The sequence below is a fragment of the Haliotis cracherodii genome, unplaced genomic scaffold (genome assembly GCF_022045235.1).
Source record: "Haliotis cracherodii isolate W230 unplaced genomic scaffold, xgHalCrac1.p SCAF_3, whole genome shotgun sequence".
Lineage (NCBI taxonomy): Eukaryota > Metazoa > Mollusca > Gastropoda > Lepetellida > Haliotidae > Haliotis > Haliotis cracherodii.
The window spans coordinates 12,457,743-12,484,117 of NW_027266286.1; the positions used below are offsets into that span (position 1 = coordinate 12,457,743).

Consider the following 26,375-nt stretch of genomic DNA (forward strand, 5'->3'; position numbering starts at 1 on the left):
TGTTACATTGAAGTTATTGAAAACCCTGGTATAATTTCATGCGCATATAGTTGTGTTTGCCATCTCGGCAACTAATGATTACTCTCATTACAAAGACAATGGAGTGACACTGGCAATGTTCTTAAAAGTGTGGATCAAATATTTCAATGCTGTAGCTGCTATGTGAAAAACATGTTTTTATATAATTTGTTTATTTTACTGGAGCATTTACACTGTTTTGCATAACAATATATTCAAATAAATACGCATGATAGCTTGACTAAAGCTTATTAAGTTTATCTAAAGAAATGACGGATGTATACTTTGTTTACTTACAAAATTCAGTAAGCTCCTTTTGCATAATTTGTAATGTTGGTGGAAAGTTATTTCTAATATTACAGTTGAAAACGATTCGTTTGACAAACTAAAGATAAGGTTCAGTAGATGGTTATTTTTTATAAATAACCAAAAAAGAACATTATCTTACAGGATTTTGCGTTTTGTGCGATATCCAAATGTCTCGCCAAATGGAGCTCACTTTTTGGCATACTCAAAATACATGTACAGTAAACTACGGTTATAACGAACACACTCATAACGAACTGACGGGTATAACGAACTAACTGTTTAGTCCCGACTATTTGCAGTAGTTATGCTGTATATATGTAAAAACGATTTACGGTTATAACGAATTAAAATTAGCAGTCCCTTTGAGTTCGTTATAACCGTTGTTTACTGTTTTACACTTTCTGTTTCATTAGAGTGAGTGAGTGAGTTGGGTTTAACGCCGCTTTTAGCAGTATTACAGTTATATCGCGGCGTGTCAGCTTAACGGAAAGTCAGACATCCACAGTGATAAAAGAAACTTGGGTATGGTACAGATGGGAGCCACCCACGCCCATATTGCACGAACCTTCGGTTGCTCCCGTGTTGCCGTTACCAACTTGATGCAACGTTACAGACAGACAGGGCGGACCGCTGACAGGCCAAGAACAGGCAGACCCAGGGTGACCACGCCCCATGATGACCGGTACTTGCGTACCTTGCACCTCCGAAATCGCTTCCTGACAGTGACGTCATCGGCAACAAATGCCTTAGGTCACAGGGTTAGTCAACAGACAGTGGCCAGGAGACTCGGGGCTCATGGAATCAGGGCTTTTAGACCATACAGAGGACAACTATTGACAGCGCAACATCGTCGTCTGCGATGGAGATGGGCCCGGACTGTACGACGTTGGCAACGACGTGACTGACAGAGGGTTGTCTTCACTGACGAAAGTCGATTCTGCAAGTTTAGGGCTGATGGAAGACTACGTGTTTACCGCCGAAGGGGTGAACGGACGGCGGCGTGTTGCGTGCAGGAGGTCGTACCATATGGTGGAGGGAGTGTCATGGTGTGGGAAGGGGTCTGTGGGCAGGAGAGGACACCGCTGGTCATCGTTGACGGAAACTTGACAGCTCAGCGTTACATGGATAACATTCTTCGTCCAGTTGTCCTACCATTTCCCACCAGCAGCCACGTATCAGCATGACAACGCTAGAGCCAATACTGCCAGAATTGTCACTAACTTCCTCGCAGCCAACAACGTCAACGTCCTGCCGTGACCTGCACGCTCACCCGACATGTCCCCCATAGAACACCTCTGGGACTTGATGGATCGTCGTGTTCGACAACGCCCACACTCTCCAGCCAACCAGCAAGAACTGATCTTGGCCCTCCAAGAAGAATTGCGTCACGTGACCTCATCAGACGACTGACTTTTTCTGTGCGTCGAAGAGTTTTTGCGTGTATTGAGGCATTTGGTGGTCACACACGCTACTAATCACTTGTTATTGAACGGGAGCGATTGTTTATGTACTCTGCCTATTGTGCATGATTCTGAAAGCAGGAGTGAGTTGTGTACCACACCCAACTTTGGGGGGCTCTGAAGTCATTCTCGGTCGCGGTATGATTGTCATTTTCAGTGTTGATTATGCTGATATATTGATCTTCTCAATACACTTTACTTCATACATGTATGTTTTGTTGTTTTGGAGCAAGGGTGATTTCAAACTCTGGTATAGTTTCTTTTTGACGTCAGTTTATATACCCACGACAGAGTTAAATGTGTTCAATCATAATTCATACTGTATAATTCCGTATGTCCCGATGTGCTTAACTTGCATCTGAATTGTAAATAATATATGGAGAAATATATGTGAACCAATTGTTTCAGGTATGCCCGTTTGCACTAAGACCGAACCCGGTCGCAAAAATGGCCATGAGAGGGGCACGAGTCGCTATTCGGCTTGTCCCGGAATAACACGAGTTGGTCACGAAAGCTGGCCGCAGACCACAGTTGCGCCCCTCCCCCACCATAATTTTAACATGTACCGGAAAGAATATAGGAAAATATATAGTCCTGTTCAATTTATAATGGTTACCGAGAAATGCAGCTTTTGGATCCAGGCCAATATTTTACGGTTTAAGTGGCAGGTGCAACACGGGGACAGCTTACGACCTACATTAATTATGGTGGGCTGTCATGTCACTGTAGACAGCAAAAAAGGAAAATATTTGTGGTCTGAGGCGACCTGTAAGACCTCGTCGTCTGGGCATGTCTCATCATTGCCATACATAGCACACTGCTGGCAACGCATGTCTCACAGCTCGAACATATCCATCCATACATTGTACATGTATACCATGAATTTGAGACACAACACAGGCATCCGTCCGCTGTCACTTTCATTTCCGGTTTGATTTATGATTCAGAGGAAGGAGTATGAGATCCACGCGTTTGTCAAGGGGGCGCGACTTTGTCAATTTGCCAGTCTGAGCAAGCGTTATTCACTGTGTTCTGTGCCTGCCAAGACGATAACAGTTACCGTGAGTGATCTATGAGTATTTATTTAGTAAGGGGGCACGGGTGGCCCTGTCGTCTAAGGCGCCGCGATTCGCTGTGCAGAGTTGCGTCCCTTGGGCACGCCAGAAACCGATGATTGTGGGTTCGAATCCCGGTTCGCCCCGATTATGTTTCTAAGTTTGTCAGCACCATACCCGTGCTCGTGGGTTTCACCGAAGTGTAAACGTCTGAGACCTGCATCACTTCGGGCTTTCCTCCCACATTAAGCTGACACGCCGCGATATGACTGGAATACTGTTAAAAGCGGCGTTAAACCCAACTCACTCACTCAAATTTATTTAGTAAGTGTGCTTTTACGCCGCTTGTAGCAATTTTCCAGCAATATCACGGCTGGGTAAATGAGCTTCACACATTGTACCCTAGTGGGGAGTCGAGCCCTGACAACCGAACGCTTTTTACCACTAGACTATCCCACCACCCCTTAGAAATGGTAAATTCATTCATATGGAATGGCCCGCAGTGTGTGTTTCGTCTGCACTAGCCTGCACATTAAATAACGTCTTACTCGCCAACTTCATTTTTAAGAAGGCATTGTTTACAGGTTTCCCTCACTAACTATTATAAGTTGTGTCAGCTGAATAACAAGAGATTATTGTGTTTGAGAAACATTTCCTAGTTGAGATGGGAGATGAATATTTGTAGATCTATTATAGCTCCCAAGATAGAAAATTAGGCTAGTCAGTCGGGGTACCTAGATTGGATTTTCATTAGGAGAAAAAAATCAGTAGCCACGGCTACCGGGCAGGGCTTATTTCGACCACTGGTATGGTTCACCAGCTTTATCGCCGTGAATTTGCTGGAATATTGCTTAAAGCGGCGTGAAACCATATACTCATTCAGTCGCTATTTTATATAGACATGCGATAAGAGTGAATGGTTTGTTATATTAGTCACTGAGTAATGACATGAGTTATAGTCAGTGTACGGCTTTGTGGAGGAGATTGCGACCAACTCGTCCTGTTGTAGGTTACGGAAACTTGCGAGAGGTGCCGAATGCATGGAGCTTGTGTATGGTCATTGCTGTGAAGACGTTATCGCCACGATGGTTATACTCCGTATTTAAATCAACGGTCAAGTTGGCTCCGTTTTGAGCGGGCGGGAATGTATAATGTCTTAATTTGTTCTAATAGGAAATACAAAAATAAATGTGGATCGAATACACAACTGACTCGCACTGTAGTTCAACAAACAAAGGTGAAGCACGCGGTACAATCCGTTCTAGCCTACACGCGTCCAAGGCGTTCAAAGTTCAAAACATTATTGAGGTCAGGGCCTCGCAAACGCAGAATGTACTGAACGGCATGCGCCCCAGCCACGTATGTCAGCGAGCGTTCCACAGCACATGAACTGATACGAAAGGTATGTTTCTGTTTTAATGGTGAATCCAAGAATCCTAACTTTGATACAACGTAAGTGTCCGTCTAGAAAGTACAGTGTTATCATTTCGGGTCATACTTGTCACTTGTATCGTGCCATTCGTTGTCATTCGGAAGAAGATCTGGGTCACTGCTGTCACTGTGGAGACGACGCGTCTTGTTCAGGACATTAACGAGGTGGGAGTGGTTCGTACTTCTATTTCAGTGTGCGAGGTAATATAATAATTACTAAAGCTCGGCCGTTTATTTCATTAATTGTTAACACTACACACGTACACTATAGATATCCTACTCACGCTCCTATTCCACTTGAGATTTCCTGTTGTGTTTCACTATCAGCTGCTCTCTACTTTATAGCCTATGCCTCCACCAGTCTCAGTCACTCACTTGATGTAGGGGGAACATCTCTTCATGATTAAATTATGTAACAGTTGCTTATAAAATTTCATTTGTCCCGATCAGCCGGACGTCTCTAAAATGGCGAGTGGGGTGGTACAGGGTGATACTCCCCGCTATGATGCGTTCCTTACATATGCGGACGAAGACAGGGAGTGGGTTGAGCAGCTGGTTGACCACCTGGAAGCAGCACCCTATAACATGAGGTGTGTCAACCACTACCGGGACTACCATCCAGGCAAGACTGAGTGGGAAAATACCCAGTTTTTCCTTGACGCATCCGATGCATTCCTCGTCGTTCTCACTCCGTCCTTTGTCGACAGCAAGTGGAACACCTATGACTTGGACCAGATACTTGCTCACTCTATGAGAGCTGATCGCTCTACTATTATCCCCCTGATAAAAGAGCCGTGTAGAGTGCCCTCTAGTCTCAATCATCTGATTCCCATCAAGGCGTCAGCATCCTTCACAGAATCCTGGTTCCACAAACTCGTGTCAACTCTCGGATATTCAAGTCAGTATTCTTAAAATCATTTATGATAATTAGCTAAATTTACAAATTGATATAAGGCATTGATTGTTGAAGTATCAAAATACCAAATCTTTCCCCGTAAATATGAGTGAATGAGTGAGTGAGTGAGTTGGGTTTAACGCCGCTTTTAACAGTATTAGTTATATCAAGGCATGTCAGCTTAATGTCGGAGGAAAGCCTGATGTGATGCAGGTCTCAGACGTTTACCACTTCGGTGAAACTCACGAGCACGGGTATGGTGCTGACAAACCCAGAAACATAAGCGGGGCGAACCAGGATTCAAACCCACAGTCATAGGTTTCTGGCGTGCCCAAGGGACGCAACTCTGCACAGCGAACCGCGGCGCCTTAGACGACTGGGCATGTTCAGAACGGTTCTATGCTCCATTGTAACTGGAACGTCGAGACATTGTAATTAATATTGTCTCTGTGTACTTGGTTGTGAGCCCGGATGCCCAATATGTCTTTTCCGACCCTCAAAATACCGTTCTGCGTACCTGCAGTGTTTGGATGATAAATGTTGCGTCTGGCTACTAGTATTTTGTAAAATGAACACTTTGTAATCCAGGTGCCCTCAGTTGCCGAAATATAGCACATCGTGATTAATTCTAAATATGATCTCAGAAACTACGGAAATGATACTATGATATATTTATTTGAAATATCTTAAAATATAATGAGCTAGGTATTAAAGACATTTCGGAAATATATTGTCTAAAACACAAGTGTCTTGGCGCCATCATCTCTTCAAAACGTTCATGGAAAGCTATTATAAAATTGTTATCTGAAAAGGAACACACAAGATTGTTTCCTACGTCGTTAATGGCATTTTAAACGTGACCGAACTAGGTTTGTTCCCATTTGGATAATCAGTAAATGCTTATCCTCATACATGTTTACTGCATCACTTCGGGCTTTCCTCCCACATTAAGCTGACACGCCGCGATTTAACTGGAATACTGTTAAAAGCGGCGTTAAACCCAACTCACTCACTCACTCACTCATACATGTTTAGCTAGAAGTCACACACATTAGCTTATGAATGTCTTGAATGTAGCGATGACGCAAATTTAAGGATTAAAAAAAAACCCTTAACGTGTACATAATTAAGGACATATTTTTATCGTATATCTACCCAAAGTGTTTTCCAATGGCTATCTATTCTGTTACAGAGTGCCAGGAATGTTTATCTGATGAGCAGGTTCGAGCCTCACACTGGTGTAACACATGTAGCATGACGATCTGTAGCCAATGTCGTCATCTGCACAAGAAGCAGGACGAACACCAAGTCGTGGATGTTCGGGAACACCTTAGCAACAGCCTCAAAAGAAGTACCCTTCTTTGCAATGAACACGGCCGAGCCATCGAGATGTATTGCATGAGCTGTCAAGTAAGTCTCTGTCACACGTGTCAGGTTGTCAATCACAGGACATGTGACAACATTGTGACTGTGTCTGATGGCAAAGCGATGATCGAGGAGAACCTTGCTCGTAAACAGGCAACGGTCGAGCAAAATCTCCAACGTGTTTCGTTAGAAGAAACCAGATTGTCACAGGCACTGATTGATTTGAACAGGCACGTAGATTCACGAAGGGACTACATTGCTGAAGAATTTGACCGACAGAGAAAGATTCTAAAAGAGAAAGAAGCTTCCATTATGGCTGAAATCAAGTCAAAATTTCACAGTAATGAAGCAGAGTTAAAAGACAGGATTGTCTCAACCACTGAACTTGTTCGACAGTCCAAGGAGCATCTTCTGTTGATATCAAATGCGTTGAAATCCAAATCTGAAATAGAAATGTGTGAAACTGACATGAACGTCAGACCCCAGGCAATACAAGTGACTTCGGAGGAGGACATAAACTCTCTATCGGGAGCGAATATAAATCTGCCTGAAATGAACATTGCGTTAACAAGTACACTGGAGAGTCCGGCTGCTGACCCGCCCGATGATGCAAGGCCAGAGATGAAGGATAAGGTAGTTCTCGAAAAAATAATACACGCTGAAGGTGGCCAACAAAGCATACATGACATGTGCCTCATCACCGACAACGGTAAGATTATTATTGTCGTCACGGACCCCGTCAATCGGACAGTAAGGTCATTTTATCAACATGGGATGAAGATGTCTTCCAATGCCAAGTTTATTGGGGATGCACCAAGGGGAATAACGTCTGTGGGAGACCAGACTGTGGCCGTCAGCGTCCCTGATACCAAGTCAATCTTATTCTTCAAGGTGACCCCAGGGATAGAACTAGTCCGAGTGCTGGACTGTAACACCGTCTTTAACAGCTTGTGCTTCATGAAGCCCAATCTGTTTGTAGGGTGTTTTAAAGATAAAGATGGCCCCAAATTGTATTATGTGTCTTACGAGGACGACACGTCTTCTATCTATTTGACAGCTCTCTGTGTGATTAATAAAACTAAACGACTCTTCGACGATCCGTCATATTTGTGCAAATCGAAAGACGGCCTCGTTATAGTTAGTGATGCAGGCAAGGTCAAGGTCATATGTCTGGACGAAGATGGCTGTGAGGTGTTTCAGTTTCCTCCGCTGAGGGATGGGACATTACAATCGCCTAGAGGTGTTGCCGCATCCGACAAAGGGGACGTATTTATTGCGGACCACGCTCAAAACGCCATTATCAAGGTCAAGGCTGATGGTCAGTTTGTTGGACAGGTGTTGACGTCAAATGACGGCGTAGTTGGCCCGTGTTGTGTAGCGACTGATGCTGATGGAAAACTGTACGTGGGACTGTCTAATGGTGTGATACAGAAGTACAGATTACCGTCAACAAACTGACAACGCTGGTCATTCCTGGAGTGAGTGAGTTGGATTTGACGCCGATCTGAACATTATCGCAGTTATTTCACAGTGTATCACTCTGGTATATTCAGAGACATCGTTATGAACTCTCCAGCTAATGTCTGGACCGTAGAATAGGTCTTCAGCATCCCATGCTTGCCGCGGAAGGTGATAATGCTTGTCATAAGAGACGACTAACGGGATCGGGTGATCAGGCTCGCTGACTTGGTTGATGCATGTCATCGTATCCCAATTGCATGGTGATCGTTGCTCATGATGTCAATCGCTGGATTGTCTGGTTCGATTATTTACAGACTGCCGCCATGTAGTTGGAATATTACCATTGCCTAAAACCTAGTATCCATGCTGAATTAGATTACACTAAATAGAAAAGGACAACGTCAACATTTATTTGAAGTCAATGTTGCCATAAACCTTTTTCATAAAAGGGATGAAAATATGACAATGGATCACTGAAAATCAGTGATGACACACAATAGTGCTCAGTACAAACAGTAACCCCGTTTCGGGGCTACTTCTTGCTCCTTAAGGGGCACACTGAGTAAACTATATATGTATATCGGGGCGGTCGGGTAGCCTAGTGGTTGAAGCGTTCGCTCGTCAGGCCGAAGACCCAGGTTCGAATCCCGACATGGGTACAGTGTGTGAAGCCCATTTCTGGTGTCCTCCGCCGTGATATATATATATATACATATATATATATATATATATATATTCAAAATAGTAATTTACTTAATTACACAAAAAACCTGGTTATAATTTTGAAGTTGATATAATACACTTGGTGTTCAAAACGTTCGTAAAGGTACATTTAAGAAGTAGATATCTGATGTTTTAATTCTTTGCTGAAACCCAGCAGCAAAAGAAAGGATCTGACATTTACGTTGTAAATTGTGGCACCTTTGGCCATTTCGCCACGAAAACTGGGTAGCTGCTGACCATACATCATTCAGATTCATAATGATACATAGTGTGACGTCATCATTCCTGGCTGACTGGAAGTAGGATAGGATAAGTTTTATTCCATACTGAAAGCCCTCAGGCCCATAGTACAAATCTGTTTTCGGGAGTGGTTACAGATCCGTTTAACAGGTCATATTCTAATTAACATAGCATGATAAATGAACATTGATAGATTTTTTAGAGTATCATTATCAGTTGTTGACATGATCGTTGTAAATCTTTGTATAGTGGGATGTACATAACCAGGCAGATCAATATATTTTCTTCTAAGGTGGTCGTAGTTTGGACAAACTAACAGAAAATGAAACTCATCTTCAATCATATTTAAATCACATTGCTCACATATTCTCAATTCTCTGTCTGTTTCTATGCCTGCCTACTTCGATCCTAAGTCTATGAGAGCTGCATCTAAATTGTGCTTAACTTATTCTAAACCTTTTAAAGTTGATGTCAAACAAATAGTATTCTGGGGAAATTGTTGTCTTGAAAAGCTTGTAATAATTGCATTTTTCTGAACTTAAAACATGCGTTGCCCATTTTTGCAAGTATATATCCTTAAAGTAAAAATACTAAAAATGAATCTGGATTGTTTGGTACACATTGATTACGCCAGACTGGAAGTACCACGCAGGTCCAACGTGTGAATCCCATCAATGGTGTCCACCGACGTGGAACGAACACGCTTATAACGAATTAACGGATATAACGAACTTACTTTTTGGGTCCCGACTATTTGCTGTAGTTATGCTGTATAAACGAACTACGGTTATAACGAACTAGAAATTAGTAGCCCCTTTGAGTTCGTTATAACCGTACTTTACTGTACTCGCAATACAAGAGTAACACTTGAGGGCCTGTGCATTCATTCTCCGTTTACACGATCCTCAATAACCCATTCCTACCCTGTACACTACTGCTTTTAGCTATTTATATCTGTGGCGATCCTTTCCTGCTGAAAGTAACAGGTTACAGATGTAACCCTATAGAACAATATTTCTTCAGCACGACCTGACCAATTAGGTTTCGAGATGACGGCAAACCTACATGTACACAAAAACAGCTTGATGTGAAAATTGTCTCCGTTGATTATTCATGAAATACATTGGAGACATAAACAACACAACAAAATTAATTTACGATAAGTACAAGTGTGCGCTGTTTCCTGTGTGTTTCAAGGTGTAATGGGGTTTTCGCCAGGAAATTGACTTTGGTCATGAACAAAAACATAGGCAGCATTGTCTGACTGATCCAGTATACAACAGACTTGAATAATGCTGAATGTCTGTTGTTCGATCAAAGGTTTCATCATTGGCAGTTAGAAGAACTTCCCTTACTTGAGTGAGTTGGGTTTAACGCCGCTTTTAACAGTATTCCAGTTATATCGCGGCGTGTCAGCTTAATGTGGGAGGAAAGCCCGAAGTGATGCAGGTCTCAGACGTTTACCACTTCGGTGAAACCCGTGAGCACGGGTATGGTGCTGACAAACCTTGAAACAAAATCGGGGCGAACCGGGATTCGAATCCACAATCATAGGTTTCTGGCGTGCCCAAGGGACGCAACTCTGCACAGTGAATCGCGGCGCCTTAGACAAACTCATTATGCAAGTTGGCTGGACTCAATTGGAGCTAAAACATTGTACACCAAATAGATCATTCGTCTCAACGGGATCTGAAATATCTTAAAACCAACTCCTTAATAAGTGACGCGTCGCAACGGGATCTGAAACAATTAAAGACTAACTCCTTATAGAAGTGATGCGTCTCAACGGGATCTGAAACATTTAAAGACTAACTCCTTATAGAAGTGGCGTGTCTCAACGGGATCTGAATCATTAAAGACTAACTCCTTATAGAAGTGGCGTGTCTCAACGGGATCTGAATCATTAAAGACTAACTCCTTATAGAAGTTGCGCTTCGCAACCAGAAGCTTAGAGCGTTTAAAAAGCTCTCAATATAACTCCAAAAGGGATCAGACTTCCAGACGACCTCAGCTGACACTACAACTGCCTTTCAACGGTAACTGGGGTATCATTGGGTGTGGACAGCACCCGCAACTCATTCTTACACTTCACCATGAATGTGAAAGGTTATACTTTCCCCACTACTCGGAACATTCTGACCAGCAAAATACACCCCTATATCTACTGACTACATTCTTTACAGAGAAAGTCCAGCATAGCATGGCTTCGTCTAAGTGGCGCGTCTCAAACTGAATATGAATACTAAAATAACAGCTCATTATAGTAGGAAGGTGCGCGTCTCAACTGGAACTCAAACATTAAACGACCAACAAATTATAATCATAGGATTTGGCGCATCTCAACTGAATCTGTAACATCAGAGAGCATCATATTCAACGAGGAGGTGGCGCATTTCAACTTGAGCTAAAACACAAGAGAACATCACAAAATAACATGTCACAAATGGAGCTGAAACATTAGAGACTAACTGATTGTATGAATAGTCTAAACACGAAAAATAACTCACACTTTCAATGATGGCATCAGAATAAAAAGAAACTCATTTTGCAACAACTTTATCCATTATTTCGTAGAATTTTGTAACGTTGTATGAAGAAATAAGAACGTTGTTACTTTTTTATACATGTATACGTTTTTGTAACCGCGATGTCAGCACAGCACTGAGCGCCTGCAGACACAATGAGGGTAAATGACACAGGAAAGGAGGAACTTAACATTATTCTTTGCAAATTTATCATTTCGGCATGCAAATCAGAAGGTTCAGAATTCGAACTGTCTACTTTGAAGATTCCGGGGTAGAAGATATCTTCAGCAACCCATGCTTGCCGTAAAAGGTGACTATGCTTGTCGTAAGAGGCGACTAACGGGATCGGGTGGTCAGGCTCACTGACTTGGTTGATGCATGTAATCGATCCCAATTGCGTGGATCGATGCTCGTGATATTAATCACAGGATTGTATGGTCCAGACTCGATTATTTACAGACCGCCGTCATAAAGCTGGAATATTGCTGTGTGCGGCGTTAAACAACAAACCAACCAACCAACTATGATTTCACTCGTACCTCGTGGGTTATCCTATAAACATATGACAAAGAAATTTATCGATCAACAAATTTTAAGTATTTAATTACTTTTTGGGTTGATATGTTTTTCTTATTTATGAATAAATTATATTACATGTACATAGTCTTTTTTTTGAAGTACAAAGATACCTTGAAATGTACTGACCTCGGGAACAAAGTTGCATATAAAATTCCTCAACCTCGGTAGAGACAGTCCAGAAAACTGTCACCCGAGAATGTCAGAATGTAAAATTAGAAAGCAACACCACTCACAATATTAATTTCTTCCATGTGCATGAACACAGTGATAATCGCTTATACTGAAAAAAGAGTTGGTGAAAAAGCATTTGATTATGACATATATTAATTCATATTTACTTTTATTAAAATAGCTTCGGCACATCTTGTAATCATATAATCTCAACATTCAGTTGTGCAGTTAAGAAATTCATTTTATGATGCTTCGTTCAATCACAAAGATACAATGATTATTCCCCCTTACGTTGATGGGAAGTGCTCTTTCCTTAGTTCAATGTGGCCGTATCGTTTGATAATATTATAGAATGATACGTATTAAGTGATGTGAGGTGAAATGGGGTTTAACGTCGCGTCCAAGATTTGCACTTACATGGCGACGTGCATGTACGTGTGTGTGTTTTTGTGGCTGCTAGTACTAGTCCGGACTGATGCCCAGTTATAGTGCTAGCTCACTGAGATACCATGCCGCAGTTTAACATGAATACCCCTACTCAGACACAGTATACTGACTCCTAGCCGACCAGTCCTTGTCTTGGCCCCTTAATGCCGAGCGCCAGACCGGGTAACAACAAGTACCATCTTTTAACGTCTTTTGGTATGACGCGTCCAGAGATCGAACCGCGGACCTTCCGCTCTCCGGGCGGACGCTCTACCATTAGGTCACGAAGGCGGTCACGATACTTATTGGGCCCTGACTGTACAGTTTACGTTCTATATCGTAAGGTGAGTGACAGTTTCTCTCCCGTGGGAATACCATTTGTCATGGGTGTAGATTTCTCCTCGATAACTGGCCAAACTTTCTCAACTAAAATGTCAAAATGTGTCTTCTTCATATGCATAACAATTCTTCAGTGACTAGGGATGTTCCTGTTCCAGGTCTCGCAGGAGCGAGTTGCACGCACCAGACGTTGCCTGATAATCAAGTTACGAGCACTCGAAGCCCCCTTTAAACAAGGCTGCGTCCTTAGTGCCACCTTTGAGCTATCAAAAACTGGTCAGGACGCTCAATGGTCGCCTGATCCCAGAAAATCATGTTTCTATGTAACTGCTCCAGCAGTTGTTCAGCAGTAACTGCTCGAGTTGTTCAACGCCTGCAACCACAATGAAACACTGCAGGTACACGCCCTCTATTTATAGGCAGGCTGAGGAGGCACTACATGTAGCTCAAAGGAGGCAGAAAAGAGGCAGAAGCATTGCCATGGTGTCTCAAGGGTTGCCGTGGTCGCCGAATAGAGGCATGGCGGTCGCCAAAGTCATCGTTCAATGCACGCTGTTGATCGCCCAAAGGAGGCACAAGGGAGGCAGAAGCGTCGTCCATGATTGACGGGAAAATATTTCAGCAGAACGCATCTGTTACCTGGCGACCATTGAGCGACCACTGTGCCTTCATTCTGCAACAGCGGCAATGCATGTGCCTCCCTTCTGCCTCCTTTGAGCAATCTTTGAGCAACCAGCCACCTCGGCGACCTTTGTACGTGCGACTGTTTTGAACATGTTCAAAAATCGACGGCGACCATGGCGTTCATGGCGATGCCTGAACCTCCTTTGTACTACATTTGAACGACCTAGGCAACCATTCTGCCTCCTTTGAGCCTCCAACGACGACCTGGCAAATTTTATGGTCCCACAAGGGAGGCACAAAGGTCGCCATCCCGTGTAAAGGCCCCATTTATTTTAGTGACTGTGATGGATACACGGATATTAACGTGGACCGTCTCGACTTCACTTGATGAATCAATGTTTTCGAGGAATGCGTAAGAAACTCGCGAGAAACGAGTTGTATGTTTATACAACAAAAAACAAAGTTTTTGCTACAATGTTTTTGCTACAAATCGCATGCTACAAGTAGTTACGTTACAAACGCACAGTGCAAAGGCGCCCTGAGCTGGACCCAGTCGTAAGCTGGGCCCCGTCTCTAATATCATACTATACGAGCCGGTACAGGCCAATGAGACGATGGCTGTGAACGCCATCGAATTATTAGACATACACTATGTTAGGTAATTTTTCATTGGTCGCTATTTTTAGATGAAAGGCTACCATTCTACAAGAGCCTCCACTGAGAAGCGTCACAAACTACTTTAAGTCATTTTGTTAGATGTACCACCATCTGGTGCAGGAAAGACCTTCAAACTTTAAATTGTACTTAATTGTAGGAAATTAAATATCCAAAATTATTTTCTTCATGCATTTTACGTACATGATATCAATATGTAAGAGAAATAATAGTGAATATTGTCTAGCGAATTCTTTGCATGAACATTTAGTTTTCGAATACACCCCCAAATTGTGCTATGCGAGAAAAATATTTATTATACACTTGTCAGAAAACTTTGAGCGAATAAAACATTCTCAGGTATTTGAACGAGATACGCATTTTGGAAGTTTATATATGTCGACACATGTAGAGCCACGCATACAATATAAATGTCGCATTGAAAATATTCCTAACTTTGCCATTCCATTCCATGACGTCAAATATGTTTATGTTCACGTGGGTTGGTGTTCCATTTAAGGAATAAAGAATAACTCGTAATAAATATGATTTGACTCTTCTGACAAAATAGAAATGTGTTGTGCGACTCGTGTGTGGATGCAATATATTTATTGGATGATTACGTTAAAATGATGAAACTTCTGTTGAAAACATTGAAATTGGAATAGAATAGAAAAAAAACATGGAATTAAATATGTGAAAAAAATGTATAAAAGATAGGTAAAATCTACATAATAATTACAACTGTAAACAGCTGTATTGGCATTAGCGTAGCCATTCTGGAAAATCACCGGATGAAGCGTCAAATAAACACGCTGGGTGTTTTTTTAATTTTGGCCTGTACCGGCTCCTAGCTTGGCGCAAGTTGACGACGCGCATAGGGAGCAGGGAACCAGCTTAGACCCAGTCGTAGCAAGGCGATGACGTAACAATCGTATAACGTCACAGACGTGTCCGGTCTGTCGGTGAAGCGGACATTGTCGGGATGGCGTCTCTCTTTGTCCCTCCCAATGCTCGCAAGTCTCTGGGAAGGTCATTGTACACGGGACACGGTGACCAGAGGTCAGTGGCGTTACCTTGCGAAGCACCCATGTCGCGGTATTGTCAGTGGGTTGCTGTGTAACAGGTCATATTTTGCCGACTAAACCGCCGGGGAACAAAAGAAAGTTTACGCCCACATTTAATGATGGCTAAAATGAAACAAACAAGAAATGGTTTATATTCGATGATGATGTATTTGACACGGGTATCATAGTTGGTCCTTAAGTTTAAAGTGTTTCGTCGACTGTGTTCATCCTATAAACTTCTTGATCATGTTTGTAAAGTCTTTGGTGAAATACATTTTTCCAGTGTATACTTTCTTTTGCACGACAGTTCACCTTTCTCTTCCAACATTAGAATCTCCGCGGCGGTCCGAAGACCTGAAAATGCATCACTCCATCCCCTGCACACATAACTGATCACATACAAAAGTACATACAATAAACTACGGTTATAAGGAACACGCATATAACGAACTGACTGATATAACGAACTTATTTTTCAGTCCCGACCATTATATATATGCTTATAACGAACTACGGTTATTACGAACTAAAATTAGTGGTCCCTTCGAGCTCGTTATAACCGTGGTGACGAGGCGAACTCTTTTTTTTTTCAATCTACCGTAAATATCAGAATAAACATCCAGGAAATCCCAAATGCAAAAAGTGAGCACAACTTTAGGTCAGCCTAGAGTTAGAGTGATACAATTATCATAGAATCATCACTTCATTTGAATGACAGCAATCCATAATACACTGCTCGGCAAAAGAAAGTATACAACCATGTTTGATGGTAGCTAAAACTGAAACAAGCTATAAGTAGTTATTCGATGGTGATGTATTTGATGCGTATATTACAGTTGTGTCTCACGTGGGACTTAAGGTTGCAGTGTTTCGGCAACTGTTTTCATCCTATTTGTTATAACGTCTGTAATTTTTTGGTGAAATCCAATTTTCAAGCGTCTTTCTTTTGTCAGTTTATATTCACACTGTTAAATGTGATGTCCAACCTGTAGGGCTACAGTGTACTTTAAAACGATAAATGTCAACATTAAAATCAAGGATGATAATAGTATATGCAGTTGTACTACAGTTAAGGAAAGTTGACAAAAAAATATTTCTTCAGTAGTCACTATGGGCGGGCGGGTAGCCTTCTGGTTAAAGCGTTCGCTCGTTACGCCGAAGACCCAGGTTCGATTCCTGACGTGGGTACAATGGATGAAGCCCATTTCTGGTATCCCGCGCCGTGATATTGCTGTAATATTGCTAAAAACGGCGTAAAACCACACTCACTCACTCAATAATAATCTAGAACGAATTCGCTGTAAGAAAAATGACACCTTCTTATTGTGGCGAAATGTCGTATATAAACGATGGAATTCAAAGGGCCTATAAAACATATTCTTGATATTGTTCCAAATGGGCTCCACATACAAAAAAAACCAAAACAAAACATTTCACGTTTAACCAAAAGATAAAAGCACACTAAACAAATTGGCAATGCATAAATCACTCAGTCCAAATTTATCACCACCAGAGAAAATAGAGAGCGTGTAAACAAGTACACGGATGATACAGCCTGGTTCCCTGGGTATGCTGCGCTAGCGCTCAGTGTAGCGCCAGCGCAGAATACTCAGGGAACCAGTCTGGCGGATGATACAGCCACAGCGCCATGTACAGGATCCGCTGATTGAGGGTTTGTGTCCTAGTTCCCCCGGCAACGTACCTAGGTCTTACAGACACAAACATGGGCACGTGGGTCTGAACAAATGGTTAACAGCACAGACCTGTCACTACTGAAGCCCTCCAAAATTGAGCAGCAGTTGCCGTGATACACCTGGAACTGTTGTAACGAAAGAATGGATTGTGTGCTGTTGTTAGAATGTCCGATATATCTTTATCTATTCAGCATGTTTCATTTGCCAGTTCGCAAAGGCCGCAACGATGGGGAGAGAACCCACTACACGACGTCCCGCTCTGTGAAACAAGGGACCCCCTGGCCAGATAGTGAGTATGACAGGACAGTCATTCATTTGACCTGAGATACTAGACATTTACTCTGTAAGAATGGAAACTATTACTATTTTAAAACTTGTCGCCGAAGAACAGTATAATAACTACCATTATATCACAAACTGACTAAAAACTAGTTAAAGAATATTAAAATATCTTACTATTACACAACATGCAATATAAAACGGGCAAAAGATCCTCAACATGAAAACCAAGGTCACCCTACCAGGATCCAAGGGGACTTACGCAGTACCTCTGCTACATTCAGAATTCCCCAGCAGGATTTACACCTTTCCCATAGTTACTGGCGACTGCTGCAAGTTGCCGGACATTAAAAGTAAACAAATATTCTGCACTTAAAATCGAAGTAGATAAATTGCACCAAATGACGCCATCTGAAGCTGCCGTACAAAGTCATTACCAGCGCCCTAATCGATCTTCAATAAATCAACAATATTTGTAAAACGTGTTTAAAAAGACTACAAACGACAAATCTGATAATGGTCAGGGCCTTATTTCGCAGGAGTATCAAATCTGAATAATTATTTTCAGTTTGATGAAACATCGCAGCGACTGGTTTCAATTACTGTTTTCTACGCATAAACGAATAAAACGCATTGAAAATACAAAACAGTTGTTTTATTGTTTTACTGTTGCAGTCGGAACAACATCGCCAGTGTGCACGTGGTCCCGTTGGGGGTGAGAACGGGTGATGTGGAGAGTTTCATGTGAGTTACTGAAGTCTTTACTGTGAATAATTTGCTTTGAATAGATAACATTATTGCAAGTGATTCTGCGGCATTTTATGGGCTAACCGAGCACACAAATCGACAAACTTTAAGCCACGCCCACTAACGGACTAAGTACTGTCCGCTACGCTAGTTTACACAGTGTGTACAGTGGATCTTACGTTAATACCTCCATCTACACAAAACATATTGATTCAATGAAGTCAGTTCTTACTTAACGTGGTCTACGGTGCACAAAATCAATCATTTATAAATGAATATTCGCCGAATTCGTCGATATTGACCTGAGGTGCAAGTAACTATCTCACTTAGTCATGCTCCAACATCCATGTTTATTTCTGAGACTTTTATTTCACCCCATGAGCATGTTTGTTTGTTTGTTTGTTGTTTAATGCCGCACTCAGCAATAGTCCACCTATATGACGGCAGTTTGTAAATAATCGAATCAGACAATCCACTGATTGACATCATGAGCATCGATCCACGCAATTAGGATACGATGAATGCATTAACCAAGTCAGCGAGCCTGACCACCCGATCCCGTTAGTCGCCTCTACGACGAGCATAGTCGCCTTTTATGGCAAGCATGGGTTGCTGAAGACCTATTCTACCCCGGATCTTCACGGGTCTTGTAACCCGGATCGTGATAGGTTATATACATGTAACCTGCTTGTAAGAGACACATTAAATCAAACACATCATACAGAAAACAATCAAACCCAATATCATCAGGAATGTAGTATGATTATTGCATATATTCCATATATGTCACGTCGCCGTGCACCACCGAGTCTGGACCAGAAAAAAACCAGTGGTCCACACAATCGGGGTATATACCTCCATACAATCAACCCGAACATAGCCTGACCACCGTTTCATATGATTCAGTAAAAAATCGAAAGATTAAAAAAAAAAGACAGTGAAATGCCGATGTCAGATTTAAGATTTATAATATTTAAAAGGACCAGACTAGGACAAGATTTAAAAAAATATATCACTTACCGATCCAACACATATATTTGATGATTACAGAATCCTTACAAAGCATTTTTTGCGACCTACCGATCAAATCATTCTCTTTCAAAATCCGTGAACAATAACTGAACACGCCTTTGTCTTAATGCCAAGGGGGGCACGGTGCCCAGTCGTCTAAGGCGCCGCGATTCGCTGTGCAGAGTTGCGTCCCTTGGGCACGCCAGAAAGCTATGAGTGTGGGTTCGAATCCCGGTTCGCCCCGATTATGTTTCTAGGTTTGTCAGCACCATACCCGTGCTCGTGGGTTTCACTGAAGTGGTAAACGTCTAAGACCTGCATCACTTCGGGCTTTCCTCCCACATTAAGCTGACACGCCGCGATATAACTGGAATATTGTGAAAAGCGGCGTTAAACCCAACTCACTCACTCACTCACTTAATGCCAAGGTAAAGAAATTGGATGTATGAACTTTACCCTCTGACATTGATACATTTCAGGTCACCGAAACCCACTCACGGCTATGTCGGGTAAGAGTGTCCCGTTTCTTTCATACATTTGATACACATAAAACTCTTTATTGAATCTTACTTACACTAATTAAGTCAGATATTGTTTAATATCTTATTAATATCATTGCGAAATCATTATTTAAAACTTCCACTTCATTGCCACAGTAAAGAATTTCCTGAAACCCTTTCCAAGCAAAAATGACTCCGGATACATGCCAGGCATTTCAGCTTTGCATGTGTTCGGTACCCAAGTCCGATATATTCTTGTCGTTTTCTAACACCAACATATTGTACAGGCGTCGGATGAACATGACTCACAAGACGTCCCGATGGGTCCCCCACAGACCGACCCGCTCCATCTTCCCAAGGAATGACCCTGACCGCAAGCAGAATGACGGTAGGTTATTCCTCACCTACATGTCTGTAACGTATTATTCCAGGATTATCATGGAAAATCGAACCCGGGCATCAGCGTGACAAGCGAACACTTTAACCACTGGGCTACCCCACCGCCCCCTGAAGAAAGTGTAGACGGCTCTCTACGAAGTGGTCTCCTGGCAGCACTGACAGTACATGACAATACACGCTCGTCCTGTACTTACTAAGGTGGCGGTCGGGTAGCCTAGTGGTTAAAGCGTGCGCTCCTCATGCCGATGACCCGGGTTCGATTCCCGTGGGTACAATGTGTGAAGCCAATTTCTGGTGTCCCCAGCCGTGATATTGCTGGAATATTGCTGAAAGTGGCGCAAAAAACATACTCACCCACTCACTCACTCACAATACGTATAATAAGATGGTTTTGTGGAACACCCGCGCACGTCAAGTAGACTAGAGCTTTATGGGAGTCTCATAATATAATGGGGATATACAGTACCCTGGCTAATCGAAGATGCAGTTGAGTAATAAATATCTTATACACACGTCACTGCTATTTCGTCCGTATCCGTGGTCTTGTGGTAGAATGTCTGCCCGGAGAGCGGAAGATTCGGGTTCGACCCCTGGCCGCGTCATACCAAAAGACGTTAAAAGATGGTACTTGTTGTTACCGTGACTGGCGCTCGGTATTGAGGGGCTAAAAGAAGGACTGTTCGGAGTCAGTATACTGTGTCTGAGTAGGTTATACATGTTAAACTGCAACATCGTATCTCAGTGGGCTGGCATTATAAAATCGGCATCAGTCACACACACACACACACACACACACACACACACATGCACGTCGCTTTATAGGTGCAATAATCTTGAATGTGACGTTAACCCTATTCCACCCCCACCACTGCTATGTCCGACAGTCTTCTACACGTTTCCTCCGTGGTGTAGCTGCTAAAGCGTTTGCCCGGAAGATCGGTGGATCGACCACCTGGTCGCGTTATACCAAAATACGTTTTAATATGTCACTAGTTACCCTGCCTAGCCGTCGGCATCGAGGGGATAATGCAACGACTGACCGGCGTGGGTCAGTATTATGTTTCTGCGTGCGGTATCCATATTAAACCACGGCATGGTATCTCAGTGGACTAACACTAAGAAACTGGCAGAAGTTCGATATAGTAGCAGCCCAGACACATGCATACACGTCTCTATCCATAAGTGAAATAATCTTGAACGCGACTGTGACCTAAACTCATATCCTGGTTTGCTGAAACGCATTCCATTCACGGTAGCTTCGTTTGTGAGCCTGTCTGGGGAAGTATGAAGGGTGTATGCTTTAAATAAACAGTGTTTCAGTTGCGTCATGTCGTGTCAGCTTGATCAACAAGTTAGGTAAGTCGAAAACGTTTACCCCTTTGGTGAAGCCCAAATCAAGGGTATGAAGCTGAAAGACCCACATCATCTGGATGAATTTAACATTTGAACTAACGGCAATCGGATCCTTGTGTGACCAGGGGACGCAACTCCACAGCGGATTTTAGCTCCAGTGTTTTGTCACTTTACTGTTTCAAGGAATATATACATTAAAATGGCTCAGTTGTCCTTGCTCAACCTACTTAGATGTTTTCTTTGATTTAACACCATGACAGGCACATATGTCCTGAGTCGACCAACCAGAGAACGCTTGGCACAGTGCACGCGGGACCTGTACATCTGTCCCCGTGCCCCCAGAACATTCCCGGACCACACCCAGAACATCAAGCGGACGATCCGGATGGAGAAGATGACCAAGCCAGGCAAACCAGATCCAGCGAGAGTCCGGGAACCCATGAAGGAATACGAGAACAGGCAGTCATACTCCAACACTAGTCCGGTCGACGATCAAGCAAAGGTTTTCCTTCCTCACATTCAGAGAAGGTTCTCACATGCTAACGATCCTGGTGTCAAGGAAGCGGAGGGAGATGATGACGTTGATGATGAAGAAGAACAGGAAGATGACACTCCTTCCCAGCGGATCCCCGTCTTTGATTCTTTGATAAACATCAGAGCAAGGCTGAGCCAAGAAGGCTGGAACCTCCCGAACGTGTACACCAAGACTCGTCCATCCTATGGTGGTGATTTTGAGAGTTACATGGCTGATAGCGAGCTGCCTCGGGTCGCTCACAGTCCCCAGGAACACCTTCAGCCCAAACAGGAGATGGGTAAACGTCCACGAAGAAAGAAGTCAGGCAGGAAACGTAAAAGCTGTGACTCGTCCAGTCTGTTTCCAGATCAACCGAAGATCATTGATCCCGGTAAAGCAAGACAAGGGCTTCGCAAGGATCCGGAAGTGGCTCAAACTCGCATTCATACTGACTACACTCGCCCCTTGAGGAAAGTCAGATTCGATGAGAATCCACCGAATGTATACGAGATAGGTAGAAACTCCAATTACCTGCCTTACTCGGTCTTGGTGCGGGAGGCTCAGAGTCGCGAGGAAGAGCAGGAGGGGGAGGAAGAGCAGAAGGGGGAGGAAGAGCAGGAGGGGGAGGAAGATCAGGAGGGGGAGGAAGAGGGCGAGAGGGATGAAGACCAGGAAAAGAGGGATGCCGCTGAGTGGGGGACGGACGAGATGCTGGAAGCCGGGTGGAGGAGGAAATCTCTCCTCCCTCATCTACAGATTCGAGACTTCAGGAGGTTCTGCCATTTAAAGTAAGTTTCTGTACATCTACAGAGTTAGAAATACTAAGCTAGTTCATAAACATAGAATACTAAACGTGCTTCCGTGTAATACCAATTTTATGAAACGAGTGAACAGTTGTGGTATCTGACGAGTGAAAGCGAGTCAGATACCACAACTATTCAAGAGTTTCATAAAATTGGTTTAACACGAGAGCGAGTTTAGTATTTTATTTATCACTTGCCATCTATAACGTTTTTATAATTATACTGTTGAGTATGAATAGGCTGACACCTACACGATCCACGGCATAGTCCAATTCAGTTTAACAGAATAATACTTCAAACACGTCAAAAGTTGAAACGTATGAATTTAATACCATACAACGGTCCACCTTTAGAATTCACAAAATTATCGTAGGGCTAAGACTATTGCAACTCACATACTTTAACAGACTAACGACTGTCGTGGCGCTACAATACGATCGCCTTGTGGAACGGGCCTTGCACCTCAAAGTTTTCAAATACGTCACAATATCCGATGACGTAATTTGTGGAATTTTATTGCAAGATCCATCGGCGAAACAATGCCATGTGACGTCAGCCTAGCAACAAGGTTGCTGGGGTCATCGAGTGTGCATAAGCTCCTCTCAGTGATCTATCAACTCCACACGCAATGTCCTTGAATAAGCCAAGGGATGTTGAGAGCTTTCAATATTTTTCGTAAAACGTGTTCCGAGCACGCGTTTTGGTATTACACAATCTGTAATACAGCTGTATGTTTATTAAACGGGTGAGTAGATCCTGCTTTCGCTCGTCAGATACCACAACTGTTCACGCGTTTCATAAAATTGGTATTACACGGGAGCTCGTTTAGTATTCTATATATATATATCGCGCCGTGCCAGCTTAAAGTGGGAGGAAAGCCTGAAGTGATGCAGGTCTCAGACGTTTACCACTTTAATGAAACCCACGAGCACGGGTATGGTGCTGACAAACCTAGAAACATAATCGGGGCGAACCGGGATTCGAACCCACAATCATAGGTTTCTGGCGTGCCCATGGGACGCAACTCTGCACAGCGAATCGCGGCGGCTCAGACGACTGGGTCACCCGTACCCCCTTTTGATGATAAATACTAGTTCAATACAGTATTACTTCACGCGTACCAGTGTGTGGTTTACATATACGTTATTGTTGACGTCATTCGAATCATATTTTGACGTAAGATCGTCACTAGATCGATATCACAGAATAATGATGAAGATTGTTGACATTCGTAAATTGTGGTTTTCTAAGACTGCGGTCGTAATCTGTGCATTTTTAAAGGGGAACACAAAAGTATAAAGGTCTAGAAATAAAGGATGATATAGAAATTATTACACTCGCATGTATGTCATACTGATTTTACAAAATTACAGAATTCATGTATTGTCTTCATTCTCGCTCGGGAACTACAAGCATTCTGACACTCGTTTCGTAAAATCAGAATGACTATACCCGTATGATAATCCCTACATATCTTTCAGTGTCATGTTAGAAGCTGTATAATCATTGAGGGTAGGGTCGAGTTGTGAATTTAAACTTGTTTATTCTTTGAACTCGACGTGTTGGTGCAGATGCTGGCACTAGCATCGCTTTCACCGGTACCGAAACCACTAAGTTCTCTCTAATGACAATTAGTACATGAACATGGAAAGTTTTGTTCTGATATTTTTGTCAAACGGGCAAAGTATTGGAAGTAATGGAAGGAGAGTGAGTGAGTATGGTTTTACGCCGCGTTTAGCAATATTCCAGCAAAATCACGGCGGCGTACGCCTGAAATGGGCTTCACACATTGTACCCATGTCGGGAATCGAACTCAGGTCTTCGGCGTGACGAGCGAACGCTTTAACCACTAGGCTACCCGACCGCCCCCAATGGACGAAGAAATGCCATTGTATGTGTTTGAGAAAAGTACTTCGCGCATACACATTCCACAAAGCGACTTTACTAGTGGGGTTTACCGACACTTTTAACAATATTCCAGTTATATCACGGCGTGTCAGCTTAATGTGGGAGGAAAGCCCGAAGTGATGCAGGTGTCCGGCGTTTACCACTTTGGTGAAACCCACGAGGACAGGCAAGCTGCTGAAAAAGCTAGAAACATAATAAGGGCGAATGTGTGATTCGAACCTACGATCAACTGGTATCACCTGTGCTCCCTAGTTTAAACATGGACATTGTACTTACAATAGCGTCAAAATCACATTTTGCAAACATCGCAAGACTTTATTAGCACGGGTTATTACAAGCAGACACGTGCGCAAACACGTGCAATAAGTGCAATAATATGGAACAACGTTAACACCATTCCACCTCACATCACGCCAGAACTGCCTCCATTTCTTATGTTGTGAATTTGGAAGATTTCCTATCAGCATCCATGTTTCTAAAAGAATTATTAGATATTGGTATAAACTCAACACGCCCCTGTCTCACTTCAAGTTATCCTCGGTGCTGTACAATTTCATGTCTTTACATAGTGTGTTAAATAATCATTCTTATTCTTGGCTTAAGTTTGTTGAAAATATCCTTAACTCATGTGGGCTAAGTAATGTTTATATGTTCCCAGGTAATTTTAACAGAACATGGCTGCTTAATAAAGTAGAAACTACACTAAAAGATCACTTTTACCAAGTGTGGAGGAATGCAATATTATAAACACATTAAGACCCTACCATCACTTGATGCCTTTATCTTATTGCCCAAATATATTTACTACCCAATATTAAAATTTAAAATTAAAAAAAACATCCAATAATTGTTAACCTATTGAGACAGGGCGTTGGTATAATACTCCAAGGGAATTTAGAACTTGTAAATTGTGTGACTCTCCGATAATTGCAGTAGAGTTTCATTATATATTTCGTTGTCCTGCTTTTGATGAAAATGGAAAATTTTCAAATGTGGCATCTTTTAGACGGTTGTTTACATCATCAGATTTCACTGTTTTAAGAAACTTAGCAAAGTTTATAAATGTTATCTTCTCTGTAATATCAAAACTTAGATAATAGACATGCTTATTATATCTACCACAGTGACTGTTTACCTACAAAATTTTGTTTTATTCCGCCGTCATTTTGACTGCTTGTATATAATGATTGACATGTAAAATGTACTCTAATACCACCATGCGTGGTTCTCTGGAGAATAAAGTGAAGTAGAATCATGCAGATTCACCCTTGCTGTTACTGGAATTTGATTCTCTTTCTTCAAATGCAGGCACCACCTCATTCATGTGGAGGACGTCCCCGATCTCCGCGACCACACGATCTACTCAAAACGAATGTTCTTCGATGGAACCAATTCCTCCGTCTTCAGAGGCTGAGCGTGCTGTTGTAACATGAAATGTTGGACAAGTATTGTAACATGCACGACTTACACAAATCTATTTTGGGAGAAAAGAGCATGCATCCAACACACAGTGTTTATTAATTATTGATTTATTTGTTGCCTTATATTCAAACTTAAATTCTGTTCATTTCTTATTCGCTTACATGGGCGGATACAGCTTTTTTTAAAGGGGGGGAGGGTGTGTGTGTGTGTGTGCACAATTAAGATCTATTTATTGTCTTTGGTGGTAATGTATACAGAAATAAAGATTTTTTTTCGTAATAAAAAAAGTGTGTGTGTGTGTGCGTGCGTGCGCACCCCCGCCTCTGCATCCGCCCATGGCTTATAATTGTTTGTTTACGGTTGTAGATTTATGTGGCAATAGTTTACAAATGCAGTTGGTTTG

At 42.5% G+C, this 26,375-nt stretch overlaps 2 protein-coding genes across 2 annotated transcripts; both read left to right on the top strand.

Moving 5' to 3' along the window:
* Positions 1-4,155: 4,155 nt before the first annotated feature.
* LOC139474372 (tripartite motif-containing protein 2-like) lies at positions 4,156-8,565 on the top strand. Its single transcript, XM_071257358.1, has 3 exons — positions 4,156-4,244; positions 4,724-5,171; positions 6,361-8,565. The coding sequence occupies exons 2-3, from the start codon at positions 4,739-4,741 to the stop codon at positions 7,989-7,991; spliced, it is 2,064 nt and encodes a 687-aa protein (XP_071113459.1). The 5' UTR covers positions 4,156-4,244; positions 4,724-4,738; the 3' UTR covers positions 7,992-8,565.
* Positions 8,566-15,260: 6,695 nt separating this feature from the next.
* LOC139474249 (uncharacterized) lies at positions 15,261-25,964 on the top strand. The gene is made up of 7 exons (XM_071257177.1): positions 15,261-15,337; positions 17,245-17,325; positions 17,991-18,059; positions 19,553-19,582; positions 19,861-19,961; positions 21,586-22,627; positions 25,859-25,964. Exons 1-7 carry the CDS (start codon positions 15,261-15,263, stop codon positions 25,962-25,964), a joined length of 1,506 nt encoding a protein of 501 aa, XP_071113278.1.
* The last annotated feature ends 411 nt before the right edge of the window (positions 25,965-26,375 follow it).

What these genes read in the sequence shown, in the direction of transcription:
- LOC139474372 (XM_071257358.1), top strand. Translation starts at nt 4,739, where the DNA reads ATGGCGAGTGGGGTGGTACAGGGTGATACTCCCCGCTATGATGCGTTC. An exon ending in GTCAACTCTCGGATATTCAA is followed by an intron (nt 5,172 to 6,360) that starts GTCAGTATTCTT and finishes ATTCTGTTACAG; the next exon opens with AGTGCCAGGAATGTTTATCT.
- LOC139474249 (XM_071257177.1), top strand. Translation starts at nt 15,261, where the DNA reads ATGGCGTCTCTCTTTGTCCCTCCCAATGCTCGCAAGTCTCTGGGAAGG. An exon ending in AGGGACCCCCTGGCCAGATA is followed by an intron (nt 17,326 to 17,990) that starts GTGAGTATGACA and finishes TTACTGTTGCAG; the next exon opens with TCGGAACAACATCGCCAGTG. An exon ending in AGGAGGTTCTGCCATTTAAA is followed by an intron (nt 22,628 to 25,858) that starts GTAAGTTTCTGT and finishes CTTCAAATGCAG; the next exon opens with GCACCACCTCATTCATGTGG.